At 33.8% G+C, this 26,818-nt stretch overlaps 2 protein-coding genes across 2 annotated transcripts in view; both read left to right on the top strand.

The window, feature by feature from the left end:
- LOC114292562 (eukaryotic translation initiation factor 3 subunit I-like) overlaps positions 1-12,807 on the top strand; it is a 95,617-nt gene extending 82,810 nt beyond the window's left edge. The window contains exons 6-11 of the mRNA XM_082900199.1: positions 10,347-10,474; positions 10,726-10,845; positions 10,943-11,032; positions 11,525-11,611; positions 11,709-11,788; positions 12,547-12,807. Of these exons, the coding sequence (XP_082756325.1) occupies positions 10,347-10,474; positions 10,726-10,845; positions 10,943-11,032; positions 11,525-11,611; positions 11,709-11,788; positions 12,547-12,622 (581 nt within the window). The 3' untranslated portion in view covers positions 12,623-12,807. The remainder of the gene's footprint in view (positions 1-10,346; positions 10,475-10,725; positions 10,846-10,942; positions 11,033-11,524; positions 11,612-11,708; positions 11,789-12,546) is intronic.
- Positions 12,808-16,113: 3,306 nt separating this feature from the next.
- LOC114283181 (Galactose-binding protein) lies at positions 16,114-25,537 on the top strand. The gene is made up of 5 exons (XM_028226007.2): positions 16,114-16,749; positions 17,482-17,657; positions 18,511-19,817; positions 19,912-19,997; positions 25,172-25,537. The coding sequence occupies exons 2-5, from the start codon at positions 17,498-17,500 to the stop codon at positions 25,398-25,400; spliced, it is 1,782 nt and encodes a 593-aa protein (XP_028081808.2). The 5' UTR covers positions 16,114-16,749; positions 17,482-17,497; the 3' UTR covers positions 25,401-25,537.
- The last annotated feature ends 1,281 nt before the right edge of the window (positions 25,538-26,818 follow it).

Genomic DNA, 26,818 nt, shown 5'->3' with positions numbered 1-26,818 from the left:
AAAACAATAACAATGTTACATACTTTCAAAAAACACAATCCTCACAATTCTACTCATCTGTGATTAGTCAAGGAGGAGGAAAAAAAAAAAAAAACACATGATTGATTCATATCATTTTGGGGATAAAAGGTCCCAACTTTGAGTTCAGATCCTCTCTTTGAGGATCCCCTTCATTTTCTCACCGCAACGGCTCAGATCCAACGATTATTAAAAAAAAAATTAAAAATTAAAACAAATTCAATTTTTGGATTCCCGCCCAAACGTATATACAAGTTTAGCTATCATTCTCACCCAGGTCCATTCGAGCTCAGCCCTTTTTCCTCTACCAAACCTTTCCTTCGCCGACGACCACCCTCACCGGTGACCCATCCCTAACGACGGCGAGAAGCTTGTCAAACCCAATTGACCGACGCCTTTCATTGGTTCTCTTTACACAGGCAACCTCTCTCTCTCTCTCTCTCTCTCTCTCTCTCTCTCTCTCTCTCTCTCAGGAATGAGTTTTTGATATGCAATGCTTCATGATCTGAACTTGGTTCAACCTGTTTTTGATTTTCTCTGCCCTTTTTTCTTGTTTGAAATTTCAATGATAGATAGTTGAAACAGGGAATTGGAGCAGTGGATTAGAAGCAAAAAAAGAACAGTGGTATTTTCAAAATATGTAACGGACAGATTTAAGAGGAACAACCTTGAAGGGCTCATTGTCTGTTCTAAAAGAAATGCCAGGAACATATTTCAACCAAACAGGAAATTCCCTGTTTTCAAATAGAGCACAAAACAGAGATTCATTCATTCAATATATAATATAAATATAAAAGTACATTTAAAATAAAACAGATTACTAAATACATCCATACATATACGTCATACAATAGAGGTTTTCTTTCTTTTTTTTAAAATCAAACCCACTAATTTTATTTTATTTTTTTTTAAAGTGGTGTAATAAGTTCAAAACAACATTCATTTGGCAATTAATTCTTAAAACTACTTGGGTTTAATTATAAATAAAAAAAATACAACAAATATTAAATAAATATTGTAAGTAATACCCAAAATTCCATTCAGCAAAAATATAGGGGCCAATCCTGAGATGAAGATAAAGGTTAGCTTGTTGCACCAGTTTGATGAACTTAACCAAAGCTTGGTTGGTTCAACTGAATATGATTGTCTATGATCTAAATCAAGTGTTTGATTGAATAATATTAATCTAAGTCAATAGTGTCTTTGTTCTTGGCGCCAAAATAATTAAATTGATTCATAAACATTTATTTTTCCTGTTTGTTTTTCAGGTGGAACGCACTACAAATTTCGGTCATAGCAGCTGATAAATTTCATTGTTCCTGCTGCTGTCCATGTGTTGCTGATAAATTTCATGTATGTTGCTGCCCATGTAGTGCTGTTGTCCATGTGTTGCTGCAAGTGTTGCTGGCCCTGGCCATATTTTGCTGATGTCCATTTTTTGCTCAAGTGTTGCAGCCCATCTTTTGCTGAAAGTGCTGGTGAAGTGCAGCTGCTGAAATAGTTTTTTGCTTAAGTGCAGCTGCTGACACAGTTTTTTATTGTTGCTTAAGTGCTGCTGCTGAAATCTTTTTTAATCTTGTTTTATTAAATTGCTTAAGTTCTTATTTTTTGTGTGAACATGTATGAGGTTGGATAATATTTGTTCTTCTTTTTTATGTTGATTAATATTTGAACATGTATGAGGTTGGATAATATTTGTTCTTCTTTGTCATGTTGGTTGGTATGGAATCTAGTTAAAGCTGTGCAGAAGTTACTGAAATTGGCATGAAATTAGTGTGTTATGGAACTGCTGCTTACTACAGTTTTTGTTCTTGTTTTTATATGTTGTTTACGGATGGTTTTGAATGGTTTTCTGATATAACTAGCTTAAATAGTTTGTATGTTGGAGCTTTGCATCATGTGATTGTTTGGATGATGGGTCTATATTAATGAGATGAGTGTTGTATTAACCAAGTCCATCAGATGAATTTCAGAGTGGGTCTATATGTTCTTTACCCATCTATTCAGTGTATATGCTGCTGTTCATCTGCTCAAAATGCTATTGCCATCTAAAATAAAAATCGTGCATATCATAGAAGCATAATATACACATAGAAGCATTCCATGTTGCTGCTGCCATACTCATGCTGCTGTTGCCACCTGCTGAAAATGCTGCTGCCATACTCATAGAAAAAGAAGACATTTTTTAATCTGATGTTGCTAATTTTTACACTAGTTTTAACTTGCTATAAAGATTTTTTCTTTTGTTGCATGTATTAAATTTCTTTACTTTACTTTGTAGAGCTTCCACTTGTCAAGGAAAAAATATGATGTTTGATATTGAAAATGGAAGTCTCTCATAAGCATAAGTTCATGATACAAATTCAACATACTAATGTAAAAACACATAACATGATATCTAAGCTTTGTAACAAATTTAACTTAAAACTAAATCAATATAAATTAATAATCAATGAATAACTAGAGGAGCCCAAGTTCTGGATTTTAATTGCAGGGCATTAATAGAAGCAAAAGGAATGCTCATCAAGGTAAGGAAACTAATAAAGAAAATTGGGTATGGGCTATGAAGGACTCATGTTATGGTATTGTAATCCTACAAATAGTGGTTGCATTGTATATGCTATTAGCAGAAATTAGATCCTTGAAAAACATATTACTCTTCCTTTATATCCGCTGAAGCAAGTTAACCTTAAGCCATGACTATTTTTTTTTACAACATAAACTAGATCCTTATGTAGAGACATATACGCATACCAAAACCGATGTACATCAATCTAGAAGTCAATTATTAACAAAAACAAACAAGATTTCAAGTACCTACCTCACTGTCAGTTGCAAACAACAATTTAGCGATTGTGTTTGCATCATGTTTTTCGTTTTCAGTTTTCATTTTTTGAGTTACGAAAGATACAATAAAAAGTTTGAAAACACAATTGGCATCATCTCATAAAATCATAATCGTATCTGTTGCAATGGATTCAAAAGTAGTAATTCTTTAACACTTTTGAACATGTAACTAAATCAACATTTCATTGAGGCATTTAAACAAACATCTCAAATTCACAAACAATTCAACCCAAAATTCTACAAATCAATAGCCACCGCAAATCCACACTTACAAATGTAAGAATAGTTCCAAATGGGTTAGAGAAAACACTGTATTAATGCTCCAATCAGAAAGAGTGATTTGATCCAAGTTGACCAGAAAATTTTCATTCACTACAAAACATAAATAAAATAAAAAATAATTTGCACTTTATATCAGAAAAAATTAACAGAGTATGAAAAACTTGTTAACCAAAATGAAACTATCCAGTCAGACATTTCTTCAAACATTTGCAGTGCATTGTCTAACCTAGATTTGAAATCAAACAACTATGTCTATTTTGTGCCATCAAAAAAGAAGGGGAAAATGAAATAGTGCAAGGCACATCCACTGAAATACAACTTCACATGGCGGTAGAATTGTTTGTTCTTGGTAGCGATGGGTGTGGATGTTTTGAACTTCAATCATCTTTTGCAGGAATCTTCCTCAAACAGGTCGCCTAATAAAGGTGATCTCCTCCTCCTGAGTCTATATATAGAGTAGGTCGCCAGTCGCCGATGAGGCTGGGTTCGGTGAAGACTCTCTCTCTCTCTCTCTCTATGTGTTTGCCTGTGTAGGGAGACGTCGGCCAGTCCCGTTTCAAGAGCTTCTCGCCGTCGGGAGTGGGTCGCCGGTAAGAGTGGGTTCGGTGGAGAAGAGGGCTGAGCGAGAGTGAGTGTATATCAAAGCTGTGGTCTTGATTGGACGGGAAAACGAAAACGAATTTGTTTTGAATTTGTTTTTCTTTTTTTTATAGTCGTTGGATCTGCAATGACTGATCTCAGCCGTTGCTAGTAAGAAATAAATGAGGGGCATCAATGAGGGGATTCGGACTCCCCAACTTTTGGGTTCCCAAGCATTTTTGTCCAAAAAATAAATCCTTGTGGTCATGTTTGATTCACAATATTAATAGTGAAGTATTAATAGTCCTAGTAAATTAGTGTGGTATTCACTATCCAATTGGATTAATATCCATTGGATTAATAATCCCACCCCTACCCTATTACTAATAATCCTACAAATTTGTTGGATTAATTATCCATTGGATTAATAATCCTAAACAAAAATGTTAAAACAAATATAGGATAATTGGGCCCACGGATTAATAATCCTAATCCCACACTCTAATCCACCCAATCAAACATGCCCTGTATGTTTTGGCTCAAGAGTCTATCTCTCTCTCTTTAAATAATAATAATAATTATTCAAGATTTGATCTAAATTATTGAACTCTATTTCTTTTCAAAAAAATAAAAAATAAAATAAAAGGTTTAATTTTTTTAAACTTTAGCATGATTATTTTTATTATTATTATTATTATTTTACTCCTTAAGATCAAAATTATTGAACTTTATTTTGGCCAAAAAATGGTGGTGGTAATTGGTCTGCAACAGTAGCTTTGATTGGTGCTATAATCATGCATTATGCGTTGCATAGAGAGAGAGAGAGGGGTCGCAATGGGTTGTGAGCTGTAATGGTATCAATATGGTTGTGATGTGAGTTGCAATAGTGAGTTGGAATTGAGGATTGGTGGTGGTCGGTGACTGTAATAGTGTCATGATAGTTGTAACGATGTTGTTACTAGGCACTACTTGGCATCTTCTATGAAAGTGTATTTTTTTAAATCATTTTTTTTATCTTATTTAGATTATTCCAAACACTCTCTTAGTATATACTGATAACAGCTTACAGTTAGAATTGATAAGGGCAAACCAATGAGGAGCAAGGATCCTCTCCTTACCTTATTTACTTGACCCCTTCTTATAACGGTCAAGATTCATTCAAAGAGAATTTAACGGCTCAAATCACTTTATTAAAAAAAATAATAAATTACTTTTTACTTTTTAATTTTTTTATAGAGTGATTTGCACCGTTAGATTCTCTTAGGATGAATCTTGACTATTACAGAGAGGGAGGTCTGTAGAGACACCAATGAAATAATTGTTGCTCAATCAACGAGAGACAGAAAGGAGAAGATTGAAGAGTATTATAGGTTATGGATCATTTAGGCCTTATTTGTTATAACCTAAAAAAGTAAAAAATTCAAAAAATCACTATCTTATTTAAGTCACATCATCTTATTTAAGTTACATCACCTTTCAATCACATCATTTCAAACTCAACTCATGTTTCATAAAAAGTAAAAAAATATACTTATTTAGATCATCTCAAATAACCTCTTAGCAATTTCACTCTATCAATGGAGGAGGGGATTATGGTCATTGTACATTTTCTATCACTTGCCTTAAATGACAAACACCTAAGAGGGAGTGTAGTGCAATTTTTCATATGTGAAGTGTAGCTGTATTAAGCTGGGTGTCAATGTAGTTTACCCTAAAAAATTGGCAGCCCATGATTGAACGGGTCGGGCCTAGCAAGACGGATGTGCCTTTTCTTTTTAATTCTAGATTAGACAGAGCTAGGGTTTGCAGTTCTGGTAGAAGCAGAGAGAGAGATTTGGGAGTTCGAGAGAGACTGAGAGGGTCTTCTAATCTGCAGCGATCATCAAGCTTTAAGGAAATTGTGTCTTTTTTTGTGTGTTGAAATCGATCTTTTAAGCAATCCACGCATATATTACTACTCTTTTGTTGATTTGATCGAATTGAAACCCTAAATTTGTTGGAAAAAGAAAAGGAAGATGAGGCCGATATTGATGAAAGGGCACGAGAGGCCATTGACATTCTTGAAGTACAACAGGGACGGTGATCTCCTCTTCTCCTGCGCCAAGGATCACACCCCGACCGTCTGGTTCGCCGACAACGGCGAGCGCCTTGGCACTTATCGCGGCCACAACGGCGCTGTCTGGTGCTGCGATGTCTCAAGCAAGTCCCCTCTTCTCATCTCTCTCTCTCTCTCTCTCTCTCTCTCTCTCTTCCTACATCAATATAAATACATGTTTTGTTTGTTTTTTGAGGATTTGTTTGTGATTAAGAGATTTGTTTTATATGCCTGATATAAACATGGATTCTGATGCTGCTCATCTCATCTCTGCGATTCTTGAGACCCATTTGTTGAATGTTTGTTTGTATATATGAAAGTAGATGTGGGTTTTGTGAGCATTTCGGACCCTTCAGCATTTTTTATTGATCAAATTTGTTCAAGAATTTATACCAAAATCTTGATTTGATATATCTTACTTTAATGTTGTGAATCAATTTTTTTCATCAAATCTATCCCAAAAACCTACTCTAATTTAATTAAGGAGAAAAAAAAAACCCATCTCCAATGCTTTGTCTTTTAACAATTTCGTGAATCTAATGAAAATTGGGATGTTGGAAATTTGGTGAAAGATCTGCTTCATACCTGATTTGATACAAGTTTAATAAAAGAATTGGTTGAAGGATTTGTTAAACGATTGAAGATAAGAGATCCATGTATAAGTTATTTGCTTATAAACCTGATGGAAACATGGGTTTATGCTACTCATCTTGTCTTTCTCTATATATGATACTCTCGTAAGGGTCTTTTTGTTGGTTCATGAGACCCACATGTTGGATGTTTGTCTATATGTATGAAAAAAATATCATTGTTTGGATGTGAGATTCTGTGCTGGTTGCCTCATATATCTTTCTCTCCTGTCTATTTTTGTTTGTGTGATAGATTTTAAACATCTTTTGTTGATATCTGATGCTAGTGTGTGTTGTTTGTTTATATGACTCAAATGAAACTTGGGTATTGTGCATTTGGTTTATTAGGAGATTCTATGATGCTCATTACTGGAAGTGCTGATCAGTCTGCAAAGCTGTGGAATGTTCAGACAGGGGCACAGCTTTTTACTTTCAATTTTGATTCTCCAGCCAGAGCCGTAGATTTTGCTGTTGGTGATAAGCTTGCGGTGATCACTACTGACCCCTTTATGGGATTACCTTCTGCTATTCACGTCAAACGCATTGCCAGAGATCCCAGTGAACGTAATTTTTCCTTATAAAATTTTCTCTCGTTTATAGTTTTCTGATTTAATTTAATGTGATTTAACAATTGGGATTTGAGTTGATTTTAATTTGGACCTTCTTTGTCAAGTTCGAACTTAAGATCTCTACAAGACTTTTTTATAGTTGCTTTATATGGGATGCAATATATTTTTGAAAATTAAATTAAAATATATAAAAAGATTGAAGAAAACATGTTGGGTACCACTAAAGGAAAAAAAGAGAGGCTTGAAACAAAATGAAGCTTCTAAAAGTGGGTAACAAATTTCATCACATGCTATAGATGGACCTTGTTAGTAAATTTATTATTGTAAGAGTAGTAGGCAATGAAGGCTTTCTCGGACCTATTGTAAAAAAAGATGTATGATTTTTCGAGATACATTTAGTGCATTTGTTTATCTTAATTATTAATGTATCTCGAAAAACCATACATCTTTTTTTATAATAGGTACAAGAAAGCCTTCATTGCCTCCTTCTCTTACAATGAAGAGATTAAGGAAAGATGGAGGAAATATTTTGAGAAACTATTAAATGAGGAACATGGAGGTATGCATAGGGGAAGAAATAGCTAGTAATACGATACATCAACACTATAGGTTCTATTGCAGGATTAGGAATTTTGAAGTGGAGATTGCACTTAAGAAGATGAAATCTAATGAGGCTTTAGGACCAGATGATATCCCTATTGAAGCTTGGAAGTGTTTGGGTAAAAAGGGGATTGCTTGGTTGACTAGGTTGTTTTTGCAAAATTTTGTTGACTAGGAACATGCCAGATGAGTGGAGGAAGAGTATTTTAGTACCAATCTATAAGAATAAAGAGGATGTCCAGAATTGCAACAACTGTAGAGGAATCAAGCTAATGTGTCATATAATGAAAATGTGAGAAAGGGTGATAGAACGTCGATTGCGAGATGTAACAAAGGTGTCAAAGAATCAATTTGGGTTTATGCCTGGCAGGTCAACAATGGAAGCGATCTATCTTTTGAGGAGAGTAATAGAAAAGTATAGAGAAAAGAAAATAGACATTCAAATGTTGTTTATCGATCTTAAGAAAGCATATGATAGAGTGTCCCAGGATATAATATGATGGGTGTTAGCGAAGAAAGGGATGACAAAATGTTACATTGATGTGATTAGGGACATGTATGAAGGGATGGTGACCACTATTAGATCGTCTGCTGGAGAGACAAATGAATTTCCTATCACTGTAGGGTTACACCAAGGATCTGTTTTAAGTCCTTATCTTTTTGCTTTAGTTATGGATGAGTTGACGAGAAATATTTAGGATGACGTGCCATGGTGTATGCCTTTTGCAGACGATATAGTGCTAGTGGATGAGACTAGAGAAGGAGTTAATACAAAGTTGGAGATTTGGAGAAAAACTCTTGAATCTAAAGGATTCCGGATAAATAGAACTAAAATTGAGAGTGTAAATTTAGTAACAGTAACAATGAAAGCAGAGGAGAAGTGAAGATTGAGAACCAAGAACTGCCTAAGAGTGAACATTTTTGTTATTTAGGGTTGATTATCACAACAGCGAGGGAGATTGATGCGGATGTGGCCCATAGGATTAAGGTGGAATGGTGTAAGTGGAGAAGTGCGTTTGGGTACTGTGTGATAGACGAATACCCAGTAGACTTGAAGGTAAGTTCTATAGAATGGCTATTAAACTAGCGATGTTGTATGGGAAGGAGTGTTGGGCAACCAAGAAACAACATGTAGATAAAATGAGTGTGGCTGAGATGAGAATGTTAAGACTAAAAAAGACAAAATTAGGAATGAGTGTATTCGGGAATGGGTAGGAGTAACACCGATAGAAGATAAGTTGAGAGAGAATTGATTGAGATGGTTTGGTCATATTCAACGGAGACCAACAAAGAGTGAAGAGATGCGATGCTGTAATGGTAGATGGAAGTGTTAGGAGACGGGGTAGGCCTAGATTAACGTTGGTTAGCATTGTAAATAGAGATATGGATTTACTTAATTTGACTAACAAAATGGCCTTTGATAGAGCCGCGTGGAGAAGAAGGATTCATGTAGCCGACCCCATTTGATGGTACTTAACTTAAGGCTTGGCTTGGTTTGGTTTGGTTTATTGTTTTCCTTTATTGTTGATGAAATTTTTACAGGCATGCAAGTACTTTTGATTTTGAGTCTCTTAGCTCTGCTCGTAGAAGAGATGTTTACTTGAGTGGAAATTAATTTTAAAAAGCAATGGCCTGTGCCTTGTGCAATAGTGAAAAAATTGATTTGTTATTAATTATTTGGGGTTGGAATATATATATATATATATATATATTTGTTGGGTAAGTAAGTTGGAATATATTTTAAATTGGTGAGAATTGTTAATTTTTAGAAAATGAGGAGGGCGTTTTTTAATTCTATGGTTTTCAGTGAAAGAAAACCTGCGAATTACGAAAGTAATTTGAATAAGGTTTCCAATAGTTGTGAAATTCAGGAGTCAATAGAGTTGCATTGGGTGTTGTTTCACTAATAAGAAGTTCAGGTTAAGTTAAAGATTTTGAAGTCATTTGAGAATTATGCTAACATGAATTTCACAAGATTTGTGTCGATGAAAAGTAGGTTTTGAACATTTACAGAATTATAGTGACTCAACTAAGCAAAGCTCATCATCAAAGTTTACTCTCAATTATTATGTGGTAGTGACTTGAAACTCTACTCAACACAACAAGCCTTTGTCCCAATTACTTGGGTTGGTCTCAATATCTGTACCCTAAAAGCCATGTCGTTTATAAAGTTTAATACAATTGTACATATTCTTACTGCTTCATACATATTCTTGGCCTTTCTCTATTTCTTTTAGCACCCTCATCATGAATTTGATTACTCCTCTCACATCACATGCATGTCAGTTGGTGTGATGGTGATACCATCTCCAACAAGTTTCCTGCATTTTATTTTCTATTGGTGCCACTTCTTATTTCAATTTACTGCATTCATATTTTGTTTTGTCTTTTCATGCAACACCACTCATCATTTTCAACATTTTCATTTTAGCGACTCTACAGATGGTGGGATGGTCAACAAAGACTATGTGGTCTTATATTGATTTGACCTCTTTTTATCACAGATTTGTAACTATCAACTTTTTACCGTTTTAAGTTTAGGCCCAAGCCTACAGGATGTTGATATGGAGAGTCACAGGCTGTTTGATTAGGATATATTTGGGCAGCAGAACACTCGCTTCTAATATTGGCTTATAGCTCATTGCTTTTTATGGTAGAATGCCTCTTTTATTCAACGAGACAATGGTTTGCAAAACTTCTTAAATTATTATTGATTGTCATTTGCAGAGACTGGTGAGTCTGTGCTCACAATCAAGGGCCCTCAGGGAAGAATAAATAGAGCTGTCTGGGGACCCCTGAACAAAACTATCATAAGTGCTGGTGAGGATGCTGTAGTTCGTATCTGGGATTCTGAGGTGAGCATTCTACATGTTGTCCTGTGTTTTCCTTCGTGGACATAATTTATGGAAACAGAACATTTTGAACATTGCAAATTTTCTGTATGCAGTGTTTTTTTTAGTTCTTTGTTTTTCCAGTTGTTTTGAAGCAGTACTTTAGATTTAGTTTTGGCACTTGGCATTTTTTCCCCAACTATGTTTTTATTCATTAATGTTTACTTGTTAATTGGCCTGAAGTTGAAGTTGTGGATTGTTTTCCAAACTGGCAGACAGGAAAATTGCTTAAAGAGTCCGACAAGGAAACTGGTCACAAAAAGACAATTACATCACTCACAAAATCTGCAGATAGCTCACATTTTCTCACTGGTTCCCTAGATAAATCTGCTAAGGTTTACTAACTTGTAACTCTTTAAAGTTTTTTATACTTAATCTACCTTCCATTGTTTTGAAACTTTTCTTATTGGTTTTTCTCCTTGACTTTGTTAGCTTTGGGACATCAGATCGTTGACACTTATCAAGACCTATGTGACGGAACGTCCAGTTAATGCGGTTGCTATGTCTCCACTTCTTGATCATGTACGTATTAATGAAGCACTAGTTTTAAGAGTGACGGTCATAATCATATAGGTGCTATGATTCCCAGTAGTGCATGTTTCTCAATGGATTGTCTTATCGTTTGTTTTATCCCCTTATTAATCATATTTTTGTTTATAGAAGTGCACTCACTGTTACCTAGCTGGAAATTGAAGCAATGATTTCTCAGTGTTGTAACAATTATTATTGGTTTCTTAGGTTTTTTTACAGAATATGAGGATTTGTAATTACGTTGCTGTATATCATTGTTGCTTATAAATTATACTTGGAAGAATTCATGAAAAATATGAATGGCCCCGTTTTCTGTGCACGTATTCATATGTTTCTGTATGCATGTGTTAGCATGCCGTTGCAGTAACTTACTACATTATGTGTGAAACAAAATTGGTTACTGACTTGGTTTTATTTTCTTTGTAGCTTTTTGTTTTACACTTACAATTATTTTTTGTAAATTCATTTCTTTGATGCTTCTAGGTGGTGCTTGGAGGTGGTCAGGATGCTTCAGCTGTCACAACTACTGACCATCGTGCCGGGAAGTTTGAAGCCAAATTCTTTGACAAGGTAACGTGGTATTTTTCACTTATGATATGTAAATGATATGGGCTCAATAAATTCTTGAACTTCTTGAGGAAACATTTTCTTCCTTGTGTTTAATTAGGTCCTTCAAGAAGAAATTGGAGGTGTCAAAGGGCACTTTGGACCAATAAATGCTTTGGCATTCAATCCAGATGGTAAAAGGTATTGTTTTTACATTACAGCTGCTGCATCTTATTTTTTTTTACTAAACTTGCTTTACTCATGATGACAACAGCCCTTCAGTTTTAAAGTTTGGTACAAATACTTTGAAGAAGTGATAATTTATGCTATTCACCGTGAATGCTTTCTTTTTCACAAGTTTTGTGAATCATAATTTTCTTTTGTTTGTTCATTTGAAACAAATATACACACTTCTAACTTGGGTTAATTTCTGTAGTTCTTTTCATAGCTTTTATCTGTTTATGTTTTCATCTAGATGTTGTCATGTATCTGCGATTTTGTATTACTTGTGACTAAGAAGCACAAACACTTTTAAGAAGGTGGTGTCATGTTGGACACCGACGGGGCATGACACTGACACTCATCAACACCTGTCAAACACATTTGCTCCTTTAGATTACATTGCATTTTGTTATTATCTTTGAATTAAATATTCATAAAAGTCATATATAGGTTTTGATAAACTTGCGGGACCTTACATCATGGATATCTTGTATACATTTTTTATGTTCACTTTTATGTTGTTCATGTATTAATAAATGATTTCATTTTTTTATGTTATATTGATCCATTAATGTAGTTCATTTCCTAATCCTATTTAATACTATTTTGTTTTGAGGTACAGAAAAAACCTCATGGCATGGGTTGACCTCTTGTTGGTTTGTTTTATGAACAGCAGCAAATGTCAACCTAAGTTTTCATGCCTGTCTGAGTTTTCCATTTTATTTTTTGTTGTGTAGTTTTTCGAGTGGGGGTGAAGATGGGTATGTCCGGTTGCACCATTTCGACCCAGATTACTTCCATATCAAGATTTAATTCTTATGGCATTACGTGGTATATTTTTTTGCTTTTTTCTTTCATATTGAAGGTCAAGATTTTGTAGAACATAGAACGCCATTGTCAGGAACGATGTAACTGACAAAGCATTGATCTTTTTGTCCAACTTCTTTTATTTTTTGACTAAAAACTGATACAGCAAGAGATTGTGTTGATTCTCTGCATCGATTTCTTGATCAATGACCAACAAGTGAGAATTTGGGTGAGAACAGACCAATCAAACAGATTTTGAGCTTGGAGGTATTAAAAAAAAAAAAAAAAGGTACTTTACAACCTAGCACAGCCACAAAAGTTTCACACGTCGGTGGGCCTGGAAAGGCAGTTTAAGAATCGGGCTTTTAAATCATTTTACACGTAAGTGGGTCTAGAAAGTCGGTTTAAGAATTGGGCTTTTAAATCATTTTTCATTTTTGAGTAGTGCTATTTTAATTTAAAAGTTACATTTATTTTTTTAAATTTAATGATGCGACAGTTTATTAGGATATTTAAAGAAATTATTTCTCTCTTATATCTTCTTTAATTATTAATTAATTATTTTTTTACACATTACTTAAATCTTAAAAATGACTCCAGAAAATGAAGTCATCCGAACATGCCTACACCAGTGATTGACATTTGGATTTCAAAATGCATGATTCTTGTCATTTCTATCCAAATTAACAGCTACTGTGAAGAAATCTCTTCAACTAAACCTTAAAAATTTAAATAAAATAATTCATTAGTAAAGTGTTTCATAAATGTATATATATTTTATAGAACATATTCTCAATCATGCTGTAATGCATGTGATGTAAGATTTGTCAGGCGCAGTCCATTTATAAATGACAGATGTTCCAAATGCGTTACCAACTCCGTCATCATGCACTTTGTTTTACTTTATACTAGAAAGTTATAGTATAATATTATTTTATAAATAGTTTTTACCTCATATTATGTTTTAAAGTAATTTGAATAAAATAAGTTGTTTAAAAAATAGAGAATCCCTAAATGCTGAGTCATCAGTCATGCCAGTTATGCTCAGTCCATGTAATATTGTTGTTTGTGTACAATTATGACCCCTTTTGAGAAGTGGGTTATAATTCACTTTCCAGATTATATAATTTACTTTTTTTTTTCTCACAAAAAATTGATTATAATCAGTTTATAATAAGTTTTTAACTAAAAAATTGATTATAATCATCTTTTCAAAATAATTCTATGTGTTACTAACTTCTTTTAATCTAAACTTTTTTGCCAAATCATTAACATATGATAAAACAAAATGGAAATCATATAAAAGGGTTCTTAGGTGTTACCTCAGTTTTAGCTTTGATTATAATTTATAATTTATTATTGAATGCAAGCAAATTATATATTGCAAAATAAAAGGTAGGTTGGTTTTTTTGTTTTTTGTAAAATCTAAAAATAAAAACTGATATGTTTAGCAAATATTTTTTTATTTTTTATTTTTTAACTATTTAAGAATAAAAAAAATACTGGGTTCGTTTGGTTTGTATTTCTGAAAAAATTTTGGGAAATTTTCTCTACAAATAAGTTTTTAAAAGTAATCAAACCAAATAAATTTTCCCAAAAAAATTTCTCAAAACTTGTAAACCAAACAAGTTTTCCAAACAAATCTCTCTCACACACATATCAAATCAATCACTTTTTTCAAAACTTTCTCTCAAAATAATTTTCCAAAACATCTTTTGAAAAAAACCAAACCAAACAACTTTTCGTACTTTTTATCTCTAAAACACATCTCTCAAACACAAACCAAACATACCAACTGTTTTTTTTACATCTTAGGCTCATTATTGCCATAAGAAAAATGTTTCAGATCATTAATTCAACACCATTATTACGCCATTAATTATGTGGTATCATGTGAACCTCACCATTAATGTGATAGTTTGGCCCTTTTGGGGGTCACCCCCTCACCCCCCTTTGCCACGTGGCGGGGGGTGATTGGAGGAGCAGGAAAAAAAAGAAAAAGAAAAAGAAAATGTAACCAATGAGAGAGAGAGGGGGTCAAAGGGGGTGGGAGGAAAAGAGGGGATGAATCATTGTTGTTTATTTTTTTTCTTGCACTGCCAACTCATTAGAGCTGGTATTAGTGTTACCATTTTAGAGCCCTTAGTCAGTGTTATTGCCATAATTCAACTATGTAGTTCTTGGCAATGTGAGATTTTTGATTGATTGATGTGTTAAAAATAATAAAATAATTTCAATTAATAAATAAATATAACAACTCTATACTGCACCAAACAGCATTTGAGTTTAAAAATTTTATTAATCGGTGTGCTTTTATCACTTATGTTAAATAGGTTTTAAAATTTTACACACATGACATCTACATAAAAGTAAAGTTAGATTTTTTTCAAATTTAAATTTAAATTTGAAAGAACTTAAGGAATTGATAAAGCTCACTATCAGTCTATCCAAATTTAAATTCGTTTTTTCTAAAAATTTATTTATTTTTATTAAATAAATGTGATAAAATAAAAATATTATAATTATCAAATTAACTAATTTCTTTTAAATGATATATAGTGGAAAAAATGAACTCAAATCAAAATGGGACGCATGAATCCCATGAATTGTTTTAAGCAAGTATATAATATTTTTTTTATACATATTTTATAAAGACAACAGTCAGAATATCTAAGGTAATTTTTTATTATAATTTTTTTAATCATTATTTATTTATCTATTTTACATATTACTGAATTTAATAATTTTTTTAAACTTTTAATAATAGGATCAAAATAATCAATGTGATACATTTCTCTATTTTGGATTTGGGGTGCAAACTGTGCCCCAGCACAGTAGGCACTTTTGTACTACCCTATGGACTCATTTCGGGATTCGTTTTGATAATTCAAATCGTTTACATTTTAGAACATATTTAATAGATTATACTTGTAAAAAATTAAATTAATTAGATATTGTTAACTTTTTCATTTACTCACATTTGTATCTATAAAAATAAATGATATTGTGATTTAAACTATTAAAATGAATACTAATGTGAGTAGATAAAATCATTAACGATATCTAATTAACTTAATTTTTAATAAATATATTTTATTTGATATATTCTAAAATATAAACGGTTCAAATTACTAAAACTAATCCTAAAAAACATCTATAAGACAGCACAACCGTACCTACTGTGCCCAACACAGCAGACACTCCAGATCCCATTTTTCCTAAACAAGTCGGGGCAAAGCGCCAAAGACGCGGTTGCTACTGTTGTCCAGCTCATCCTCATCGACACTCCACTCCACTCCACACGCAAAATTCTCTCTCTTCCCTATTGTCAGCGAGTGAGTGCCCACCACCACCAGAAAGAAATCTCCTCCACTCACCATATCCCACATTACTCCACGCGGTCTACTCTCATTGGATCCAAGTACCCACTGACACGTCATCCTCCCTCCACCCCTCAATCTCTGATTGGCTGTCACTCTTCTTCCCTCCGCTCCCCGGTAGCCCCTCCTTTCTTTCCAAATTCACCTTCTCTCCATTTCTCTCCTCTCTCTCTCTCTCTCTCTCTCTCTCTCTCTCTATATCTATATATATAAGGGATGATCATGTTGGTGGATTTGAGAGACCTAGAAAGTTCTTTGTTGCAGTGAATAGAGACAAAACGAAATTCTTGTTCGCAAATTTTACTCTACTTACGTGTATAAATATAATAAACTGCAACTGTTTTCAATTTTATCAACCCTGAAAAATGGGGTTTCAAAAAACATCTCTGTTTTTAGATTTCAAATAGAAGTCAGAGAGAGAGAGAGAGAGAGAGAGAGAATTAAAAGGAAACCGAGTTAAATTAGCTTTTATTTATTTATTTATTTATTTATTTATTTTCAAATCTAGAGAGAGATCAGACATTCGGCCGCGAGACCGTTACTGAAGAAACCAAGGCAATATATATATATATATATATGTGTGTGTGTGTTGTATAGTTGACAAGGCTGAAATTGAGTCTGGGTCTTTTCGATGCCGTCTCGACTATTGCGATTTGCTTTGGACTCGGCTTCTGATCTTGAGAATTCCAGCTATTAGTTGCTCTGTTTGTTGGCCATCCCAACAAATACTATATATATATATACAAACTTCAGGTCAGTTCATTTGATTTGTTCTGATAATTGACTCTCTCATTCATTTTGTTTGTTAATCTTTGTAATCTATCAAACCCATGTTTCAATTTGTGTATATATATATAGATCCCTGTGTTCTTTTTTTTTAATCTGTTTGATTGATGATGAGATCAAATCTTTGCAGTTCAAGACTTTAAAGAATTTAGATTTCTCTTCTCTGTTTTGGATTTGTCTGCTGTGTAGTTTTTCACCCTTATGTTATATGTAAATTCAATTGAAGTTTTTCTTTTAGAAAAGTGAAGTATTGAGTAGGACTTGATTCCTATCTTAAAAAAACAAAAAAGTCTAGGACTTGATTTGTTGTTGGAGAATTTGTTTGTTGTGAGAGCCACTTCACCATCTGCTTTGGTGTAACAGTGTTTCTTGTACATAAAGGTGCTTATGCTTGACTTTGCTGCCAAGCTGAACTTGTTCCTTCTTTTGAAGAATACCCATTACAATTTATTGACTTCAATATAAGTTTAGACCTTCATTTACAAGAGACATATGTATTTTCTTGGATCTTGGTAATATATGTTATATCTTTGTGAATATATTGTTTGAGAATGTGATCTTGGTAATATATCAGTATATCTATGTGCATATATTGTTTTGAGTATGTTTCAATTTTGAAAATAAAGGCGAGTCCTTTTCATTGCTTGGTGTTTCTATTTGTTTTTCTTTCTCAATTTCTTATACGGTGACCCGTCGCAGATTGGATTGATATGCAATGCAGAGGTCACGTAAAGCTCTTCTGCAAAGAAGAGCTCTGAAGAAGGCAATTTGCGGAAGGAATCACTTGTATACTGTTTCTGTATCTCTGCTTCTTGTTCTGTGGGGGCTCGTATTCCTTTTAAATATTTGGATCAGTCATGGTGATGGTTACAATGGTCAGTCTCAACTGAAATTCCTATTTATATGCTTTATTTTTTTGCTTGGCACATTTTAGTGGTTCTGTAATGGGTGTGGTATTTGATACAGCACCCCTTTAGCCTCTATGGTACACTGGTCCTCGGGTATTGATTGGGATCCAAGAAGCATGGACAATTCTAAGGACACTGATGCTCGTCGGACACATGCCCAAATATGTCCTATTATTATTATTTTATATAAATAAATTAGGCTTGAACATGCTTCGGACACTTGTGGAGCCTAGTTTTGCATCACTTATACACACATGAACCCTTTTAACTTTAGAAATTTGTGTTATGTTATATAATTAACTTTGAATGAAATATGCATATGTATGGCATGTAATAAATATATAAAACCTTATATCTTAAGCGTGTCCACCATGCTTTGTGTCTTGCATTTTTTTTTTTTAAATTGTCACTTTGATGTGTCACGTGTCCATGTCCGTGCTTCTTAGACTGGGATGGATGGATTAGCATCTTTTCCCTTTTCCTTTTTAAAATCTTTTCCTTTAAATGTGCAAGATGGATGGAAGGAGCCTAGGCATGATGAAGGGGAGGACTGCAGTTTCCTAAAGGAAGGGTGTGTTAAAATACCCTTATGTCTCGAACTCGTGAAATGTGTTTGTGGATACACACATGAATCCTTGCCTTCTATATGAATTTGGATAGATTATGCATACTGTAACAGCCTCTATTCATCTTTGATCTTATTTTCCATTTGACATAATCACTCTTAATTGTTGGAATCTCAGCTTGTGGCTGTAACTTATTCTGACTTTTTTTTTTTGGGGTGTGTGTGCGTGTGTGTGTTTGTTTTAATTTGATTTAGATGGATCTGGAGAATTTCCTGTTGGTGTAAAAACTTGGGATGAAGATAAACCCGGACTTAATAAGGGCTCTTGTTCCATAGATAAAAATCCTTTGGTGGAAATTGAGTCAGAGGAGCATGAGAATTTCTGCACAACTGGTCCTAAAACCAAGAGTACCAGTTGTGAACTAGAAGTTAGCACAAATGAGCCTAAAACCAAGAGTACCAGTTTTGAATTAGAATCTAGCGAAGGGAGTAAAAAATATTTTGCAGCTGTCGAAGAGCAAGCTGAGGTGGAGAGCACCAATTTGGGTTCAAAAACTGGCAGGCTACCACGTACTGTGCATCTGGGTCTTGATGAATTTAAGAGCAAAGCGTTCAATTCCAAAAGTAAATCTGTAACTGGTCAGGCTGGAAGCATAATACACAGAATGGAGCCTGGTGGCAGAGAGTATAATTATGCTTCTGCTTCAAAGGGGGCAAAGGTCTTGTCTTATAATAAGGAAGCCAAAGGTGCCTCAAACATCTTATGCAGAGACAAGGATAAGTATCTTCGAAGTCCATGTTCAGCTGAAGAGAAATTTGTCATCATAGAACTTTCGGAAGAAACCTTAGTGGATACAATCGAAATTGCAAATTTTGAGCATTACTCGTCGAAATTGAAGGATTTTGAGCTTCTTGGTAGTTCAGCTTATCCAACTGATACATGGGTTAAACTTGGCAATTTCACTGCTGAGAATGTGAAGCATGCTCAAAGGTTTGTTCTTCAGGAGCCAAAATGGGTGAGATACCTGAAGGTCAATCTTTTGACACATTATGGTTCAGAGTTCTACTGCACACTGAGTGTCGTGGAAGTTTATGGAGTGGATGCAGTTGAGAGGATGCTCGAGGACCTGATTTCTGTTCAGGATAATTTGTTTGTATCTGATGATGAACAAAGTGATGAGCAGAAGCAAATGTCGTCCCAGCCAGTTCACAATGAGGGTGATATTAATCCAAATAGTAATGTTGAAGAGGAATCTGAGTCTGCTATTCAAAACACTGATGTGAAATATAAACTTTCTACAATTAATGTGCCTGATCCAGTTGAAGAAATACGTCATCAACAGAATGGCAGGATGCCTGGGGACACTGTTCTCAAGATACTAATGCAGAAAGTTAGAACATTGGATTTAAGTTTATCAGTTTTGGAGCGATATCTTGAGGAATTAAATTCAAGATATGGCAGCATTTTCAAAGAATTTGACATAGAAATAGGAGAGAAAGATGTTCTCCTAGAGAAGATCAGATTGGACATGAGGAGTTTTCTTGGCAGCAAGGAGATCATGGTAGGTGAATTCTTGTGGTGTTAGGACTTTTGTTTGTGTTATTCACTTGTAGTAGGTTCTCGATGTGTTCTAAAACATTTTGTTGCTCGTGCAGAGTAAACAAGTTGGTGATCTTATTTCTTGGAAATCCCTCGTTTCTATGCAGCTGGATAATATACTCCGGGACAATGCTATTCTCAGGTTGGTTTCTTCCTTCCTTTTGTTTTCTCTGCATCATGTCATATTTCCTTTAGTGCTTGTGCTGGACTTTCAGTCTAGTTTACAAATTAAAATTTCTGATAAAGCACCTGTTGGTTGAATTGCTCTTACTCTACTTCTTTTCTTTTCTGTTTTTTTTTTGGTTTTATTTTTGGTGGTGTTTTTAGTTGTGGGGTTGGGGTTGGGGTACTGTCCTAAATTCCTAATTGGAAACTTCAGACTATTTGTACTGTGGTTATTGGTTGTAGGTGTCAACCGAGTCATACAAGGCCAAGAGAGATTTATAGGACCAAAACTACATTATTCTACTAAGAAATGGAGTGAATTTGAAATCCATTTTAGCTCAGTGGTACAGTACTGGCATGGATGGTTTGATTCTTATCATTGGAGAAATCAGAAGAAGAGGAAAGAGAGTAACAAACACTGAAGATCCTTTTTTTTTTTAATTCGCAAAATCTCCCAAATACCCCTAACACCACAGCCCTCCCAAACCCACCTGAACAACTTCACGTTCTGATTCTACATATTAGGTAAATTATCCATACTTGTGGACAAAATAAAAACCATGAATACACCTGGCTAGTCGAAAAATCCACCATCACTTGAGACAGGACTTGCAACCCCAACCCAGTTAACCCTTTGTGCTTGCATCTTCTTGAGCTCCTTGTTGGTTCTCCACTATTCATGGCCTAGAAAGCACGGACACGAACACGTGACACAACACAGACACATGGACACTCAAATTTTAAAAAAATGCAGAACTTGACATGTTGGGAACACGTGTGCAAAACATATAATTTTTTATATTTGTTGTCATATTGTTGAATATTATACATTTCTTTTATGTCAAGTATTTAATCTCATCAAATTCATCAATCTTGGCTGTGCTATTTCAGTAAAAAACAAAAAATTAGAAGGGGAAAAAAAAAACACAACGTTCCCCAACATGTCCCAATGTGTCTGTGTTCAACTATCAAACACCAGTGTGTGACTTCCGCAGAGGGGTCCGTGCTTCGTAATTCATGGCTTTCAACACCTCAGATGCTTTTGGTTTGATAATGTTCCATAGAACTCTATGCTCTTGATCTATGACTATGTTACTCCAATTGCCAAGTTTAAGGGGTGGTTTGGGATGATTTAAGTAAGTGTATTTTTTGACTTTTTATGAAATATGAGTTGAGTATGGGTTGGGTTTGAAGTGATATGGTAGAGAGATGATGTGACTTAAATAAGATGATATAAATAAAATAGGATAGTGAGTTTTTGACTTTTTAAGTTATGACAAACAAGGCCTAAGTATGCAATGGAACTATGGCCCTGTTTGGTAGAGCTATGGAAAAATGATTATAGATTATAACTTAATGGATTATAACTTATAGCTGTGAATATAAGCTGTTAACCTATTTGATGCAACTGTGGGATTATGGATTTAACTGTAAAATAATTTTTTGCTGTGTAATTGTCCTTTTTGCCCTTATATGATATAAAAAATGATTATTTTGTTATTTTTTCAGTTTTAATTTTAAAAAAGTTATTTCATTAATAAAAGTTAAAATAATTAGTATTACAAAAATTATAATTTTCATTATAAATTAATTAGTGTGTCAATTAATTGCTTAATTAGCATCATTACTTTTTTTATTTAATTTATTAATTCATTACAATTAATATAAATTAATATCCATGTATTTATATTAATGTTGTGATGTCATTACTTATTATTTTTCTTTATATTAATTTCAATTAGTTATTTAATAGAAGTTATAATATTTTTCTTTGTATTTCATTTTCTTTCATTAATTTTGTAATATAATATCCATTTTTAATAGAAGTTATAATTTTGTTTTTATTTAATAGAAGTTATAATAGTTTTTTTTATAATATCCATTTTTATAAACGTCCAGTTTTTTTTTTTCATTATCCATTTTTTATAATATCCATTTTTTTTTAAATGTCCAAATTTTTTTCATTATCCAATTTTTTTTTCTTTCATTTTTTTCCATTAATTTTGTAATATAATATCCATTTTTAATAGAAGTTAATAAAAGTTAACTTTGTTTTTATTTAATAGAAGCTATAATAGTTTTTTTTATAATATCCATTTTTATAATATTAATTTTGCTTTTTTTTTTTTATTACAATTAACAATATAACAATTGTTATTTTTTTAATTTATTATTTTTTTTCATAGCAATTAGTAATATAACAATTGTGCAATTTATTTCTTTATTTAAATTGTGCAATTATGCAATTTTTATCAATAATTGTGAAATAAATTAAATGGAAGTTAATAAAAGTTAATTTTGTTTTTCTTTTTCTTTTTTTTTCCCCTTTTTTTTCATTACAATTTTGCAAAACCCTAGATCTGATTTTGCCTTTGCCTTTGTCGGAGCCGGGCTTCATCCACTGAGTGTGTTTGACTGATCGGGGAAGAACCCAAATGGGTCGAAAGGTTTTGAAGGGTTGGGAAGCAATTGGGTGGTGGAGAGACCACTAGAGAGCTCGGATCGAAGTGGAAATTCCACAAAATCGCCCCATTCGTCGTCATTGTAGTCGACGGTTGATTTTTTACCGTGGATCTGATCGGAATGGAGAGTGTGATAGGCGAAGGACACAAACGTGAAGTCGCCGAAGCCCTCATCGTCGTCTTCCTGTGCTTTGGTATCCATTATATCTGAGAGAACACACACTCTCTCTCTCTCTCTCTCTCGATTTTTTTGGTGATTGTGTGTGGTTTCAGAGCTCACATCTGACCGCCAAAGCCCTCATCGTGGTCCTCCTCTGCTTTGGTGATAGTTTTGTTGGTGATCGTCGTCTTCACCGGAAATCACATCTGACCGCCGGAAATCGCCTCTCACACCGAAAATCGCCCCCCCTCTCTCTCTCTCTCTCTCAGAGTGAACAATGTTAGTTTGAACTCAAAACTGTGTTTATATACTAGCATTTTCGTAATTTCTTAAGTTTTGGAGGAACATTTAAGTCATTTTGCCCCTCCAGGATCAACTGCGTGCTTAAGCTAAATCTATAAGCACCCTTGGAGCAACTTTCAGATTTAAGTCGGAAATGACTTAAATTAAGCTATAATCTGTGTCTTATAAGTCGTACCAAACACACCAACATTGCTTAATTTAAGCCAAAAGCTTATTTAAGTTGAATTTTTTTTTTACCAAACAGGCATTATATATGGGTTTTGATGAAAAACTATCAATCATGAAATTATCTCAATGTTTAAAAGATTTTAAGGGAAGAAATAGCCAGTAATACGATAAACCAAGACTATAGGTTCTATCGCAGGATTAGGAACTTTGAAGTGAAAATTGCACTTAAGAAGATGAAATCAAATAAGGCTTTAGGACCCGATGATATCCCTATTGAAGCTTGGAAGTGTTTGGGTAAAAAGGGAGTTGGTTGGTTGACTAGGTTGTTTAGCAAAATTTTGTTGACTAGGAACATGCCAGATGAGTGGAGGAAGAGTATTTTAGTGTCAATCTATAAGAATAAAAGTGATGTCCAGAATTGTAACAACAATAGAGGAATCAAGCTAATGTGCCATATAATGAAAGTGTGGGAGAGGGTGATGGAACGCCGATTGCGAGATATAACAGAGGTGTCAGAGAATCAATTTGGGTTTATGTCTGGTAGGTCAATAATGGAAGCGATCTATCTACTGAGGAGAGTAATAGAAAAGTATAAAGAAAAGAAAAGAGACATTCATATTGTGTTTATCGACCTTGAGAAAGCATATGACAGAGTGTCCCGGGATATAATATGGTGGGTGTTAGAGAAGAAAGGGGTGACAAAAGGTTACATTGACGTGATTAGGGACATGTATGAAGGGATGGTGACCACTATTAGATCGCCAGCTGGAGAGACAAATGAATTTCCTATCACTGTAAGGTTACACTAAGGATCTACCTTAAGTCCTTATCTTTTTGCTTTAGTTATGGACGAGTTGACGATAAATATTCAGGATGACGTGCCATGGTGCATGCTTTTTGCAGACGATATTGTGCTAGTGGATGAGACTAGAGAATGAGTTAACACAAAGTTAGAGATTTGGAGAAAAACTCTTGAATCTAAAGGATTCCGGATAAGCAGAACTAAGACAGAATACATGGAGTGTAAATTTAGTAACAGTAACAATGAAAGCAGAGGAGAAGTAAAGATTGAGAACCAAGAATTGCCTAAGAGTGAACACTTTCGTTATCTAGGGTCGATTATCACAACAGCGGGAGAGATTGATGCAGATGTGGCCCATAAGATTAAGGCGGGATGGTGTAAGTGGAGAAGTGCGTCTGGGGTATTGTGCGATAAATGAATACCCACTAGACTAAAAGGTAAGTTTTATAGAACGCCTATTAGACCAGCTATGTTGTATGGGACGGAGTGTTGGGCAACCAAGAAACAATATGTAGATAAGATGAGTGTGGCTGACATGAGGATGCTAAAGTGGATGTGTGGTAAGACTAGACAAGACAGGATTAGAAATGAGTGTATTCGGGAATGGGTAGGAGTAGCACCGATAGAAAATAAGTTGAGAGAGAATCGTTTGAAATGGTTTGGTCATATTCAACGGAGACTAACAGAGGCAGTAGTGAAGAGATGTGATGCTGTAACGGTAGATGGAAGTGTTAGGGGACGGGGTAGGCCTAGATTAATATTGCCTAGCGTTTTAAATAGAGATATGAATCTACTTAATTTGACTAATGAAATGGCCTTTGATAGGGCCGCGTAGAGAAGAAGGATTCATGTAGCCGACCCCATTTGATGGGACTTAAGGCTTGGCTTGGCTTGGTTTGGTTTGGTTTAAAAGATTTTAAGGCTTCATTTCTTTGATTGAAAAAATTGAGGTTCAAGAAACTATTGAATTACCACCAAAAAAAAAAAAAAAGGTTCAAGAAACTATTGAAAACTATATAGATGTTCCAAGTCTTTAGTCTATGGCAGCATAAAAGTGAAAAAAAAAAATAGGTAGTATAAATGTCGAACCATTTTGTTTAGAGTTTGAATGTTTAGTAGACTTGTCATTCTTTCTCACTGAGCTGCTTTTGTTTTGACTCCTATTTTCATTCTTGTATGTTAAAAGGCAGATTTTTTAGTCTTTCACTTTTATCCAATTCCTGCTTACAAGTGTGTTTAAATTTAAATGCATGCAGGTTGGAGGTTGAAAAGGTTAGAGTGAATCAGATATATATGGAGAACAAGGGAATTGTTATCTTTCTTGTAAGCTTAATTTTTGGATTGGTAGCCCTTGCGAGGGTGTTCGTAGATATAATATTGAGTATTTATAGATCAGAGAATTCCGGGAAATTTTGTATGATGGGCTCTTCCTGGTTTTGTCTATTGCTGAGCTGTGGCATTGTTATTATCGTTTTCTCCTTATAATTATTAGTATTATTGTTATTATGTGAAGTTCGAGTATGATTAATTAGTTTGTTTTTTCGGCAGCTTTGTTCATAGATATGAGTCACATTTCGTCTATAAAAGGGAATGATGCAATGAAATCGTTCTTTTCTTCTTTAGATTTGTGGTTTGAATTTGCATTTTCATTGCTTCTTGGACAAATTTAACTTCATCTCTTCTAGTCTGGTTTGGTCTCTCTGCGGATTATTTCCTATCATTTGAAACTGATACTATTGTTTGTGGACTAATGAAACATGTAAATTGACCTTTTTACCATCATCTCTTTCCTCACAATCCTCTTCTCTCTCTTTCTGAAACAAGGGACCCCTAATGCCATGCGCATTATTTAAATTTGACATTTTTATCTTCCACTGAGTTGCCCCTCTAGGTTATGCTAGCCTCTGTCACATTCAAAGACAAGATTATTCTTATTCTTGAAATGGTTAAAGAGATTTTATGATTTTATAATATGATTGTGCTTTATTAAATTGTTGGGTTGCCAGTAGTAATGGTGGATGGTAAACTGGTTGTGGAGAAAGAGAGATTGGAGATGTGCGAAAGTTAAGTAGATATAGAGGTTTTAATTCAAAATTCATAATCAACGAAGTTTTTAAATTGTATTTGGATTATGAATTTAGAAAGAGAAAGGAGAAAAATGAATAAAATGTAATTATATTTTGTTCATATTTTATTTATATTTTTCTTTTCTCTTTTTAAATTTTTTATCAAAATTTATGATTCAAACACAGTCTTAAAGCTTTTATTCATTGCTCTCGACACCATGGAAATGTTTTTGTAGATTGGCAGCCAATTAAGATATATCATGTTAATCAATCAATACATTCAAATAATATTAATGTCTAGAATAGATAGATAAGTGCAAAAATATTGAATTTGTATGCGGGAAAAAAAATAGATATGCGATATTTAGATGCAAGAAACGTGATATTTTGAAGTAACATCACACATTTGACTATATATAATTGCTATTAGAAGAAAACGACAACTTTTTAGGATTTATTTGATTCCCATCATGAGTTTGATTGCTAATTTAGTAAAATCGGTTTGTTTGGTTTGTATTTGTAGAGTAGTTTTTGAGATAAAAAGTACGAAAACTTGTTTGGTTTATTTTTTTTCATAAATTGTTTTGAGGAGAGAGTTTTAAAAAAAGTGATTGATTTGATGTATGAGAGAGAGAGAGAGTGATTTTAGAAAGTAGGTAACCAAACAAAATTTTGAGATTTTTTCTAGAAAAATTTGTTTAGTTTGATTACTCTTGAAAATTTGTTTGTAGAGAATTTTTTCCAAATTTTTTTTTGAAAAACAAACCAAACAAAGCCAAATTAGTTTGATCACTCTGTCTCTTATTTTTTGAGTTTGAATATCATAAATTGCATCCA

This window comes from Camellia sinensis, chromosome 12, assembly GCF_055761805.1.
Source record: "Camellia sinensis isolate YWXY chromosome 12, ASM5576180v1, whole genome shotgun sequence".
In the NCBI taxonomy this organism is placed as follows: domain Eukaryota; kingdom Viridiplantae; phylum Streptophyta; class Magnoliopsida; order Ericales; family Theaceae; genus Camellia; species Camellia sinensis.
Note: the sequence above shows the minus strand (reverse complement) of the source record. Positions and strands in the feature narration are given on the sequence as shown.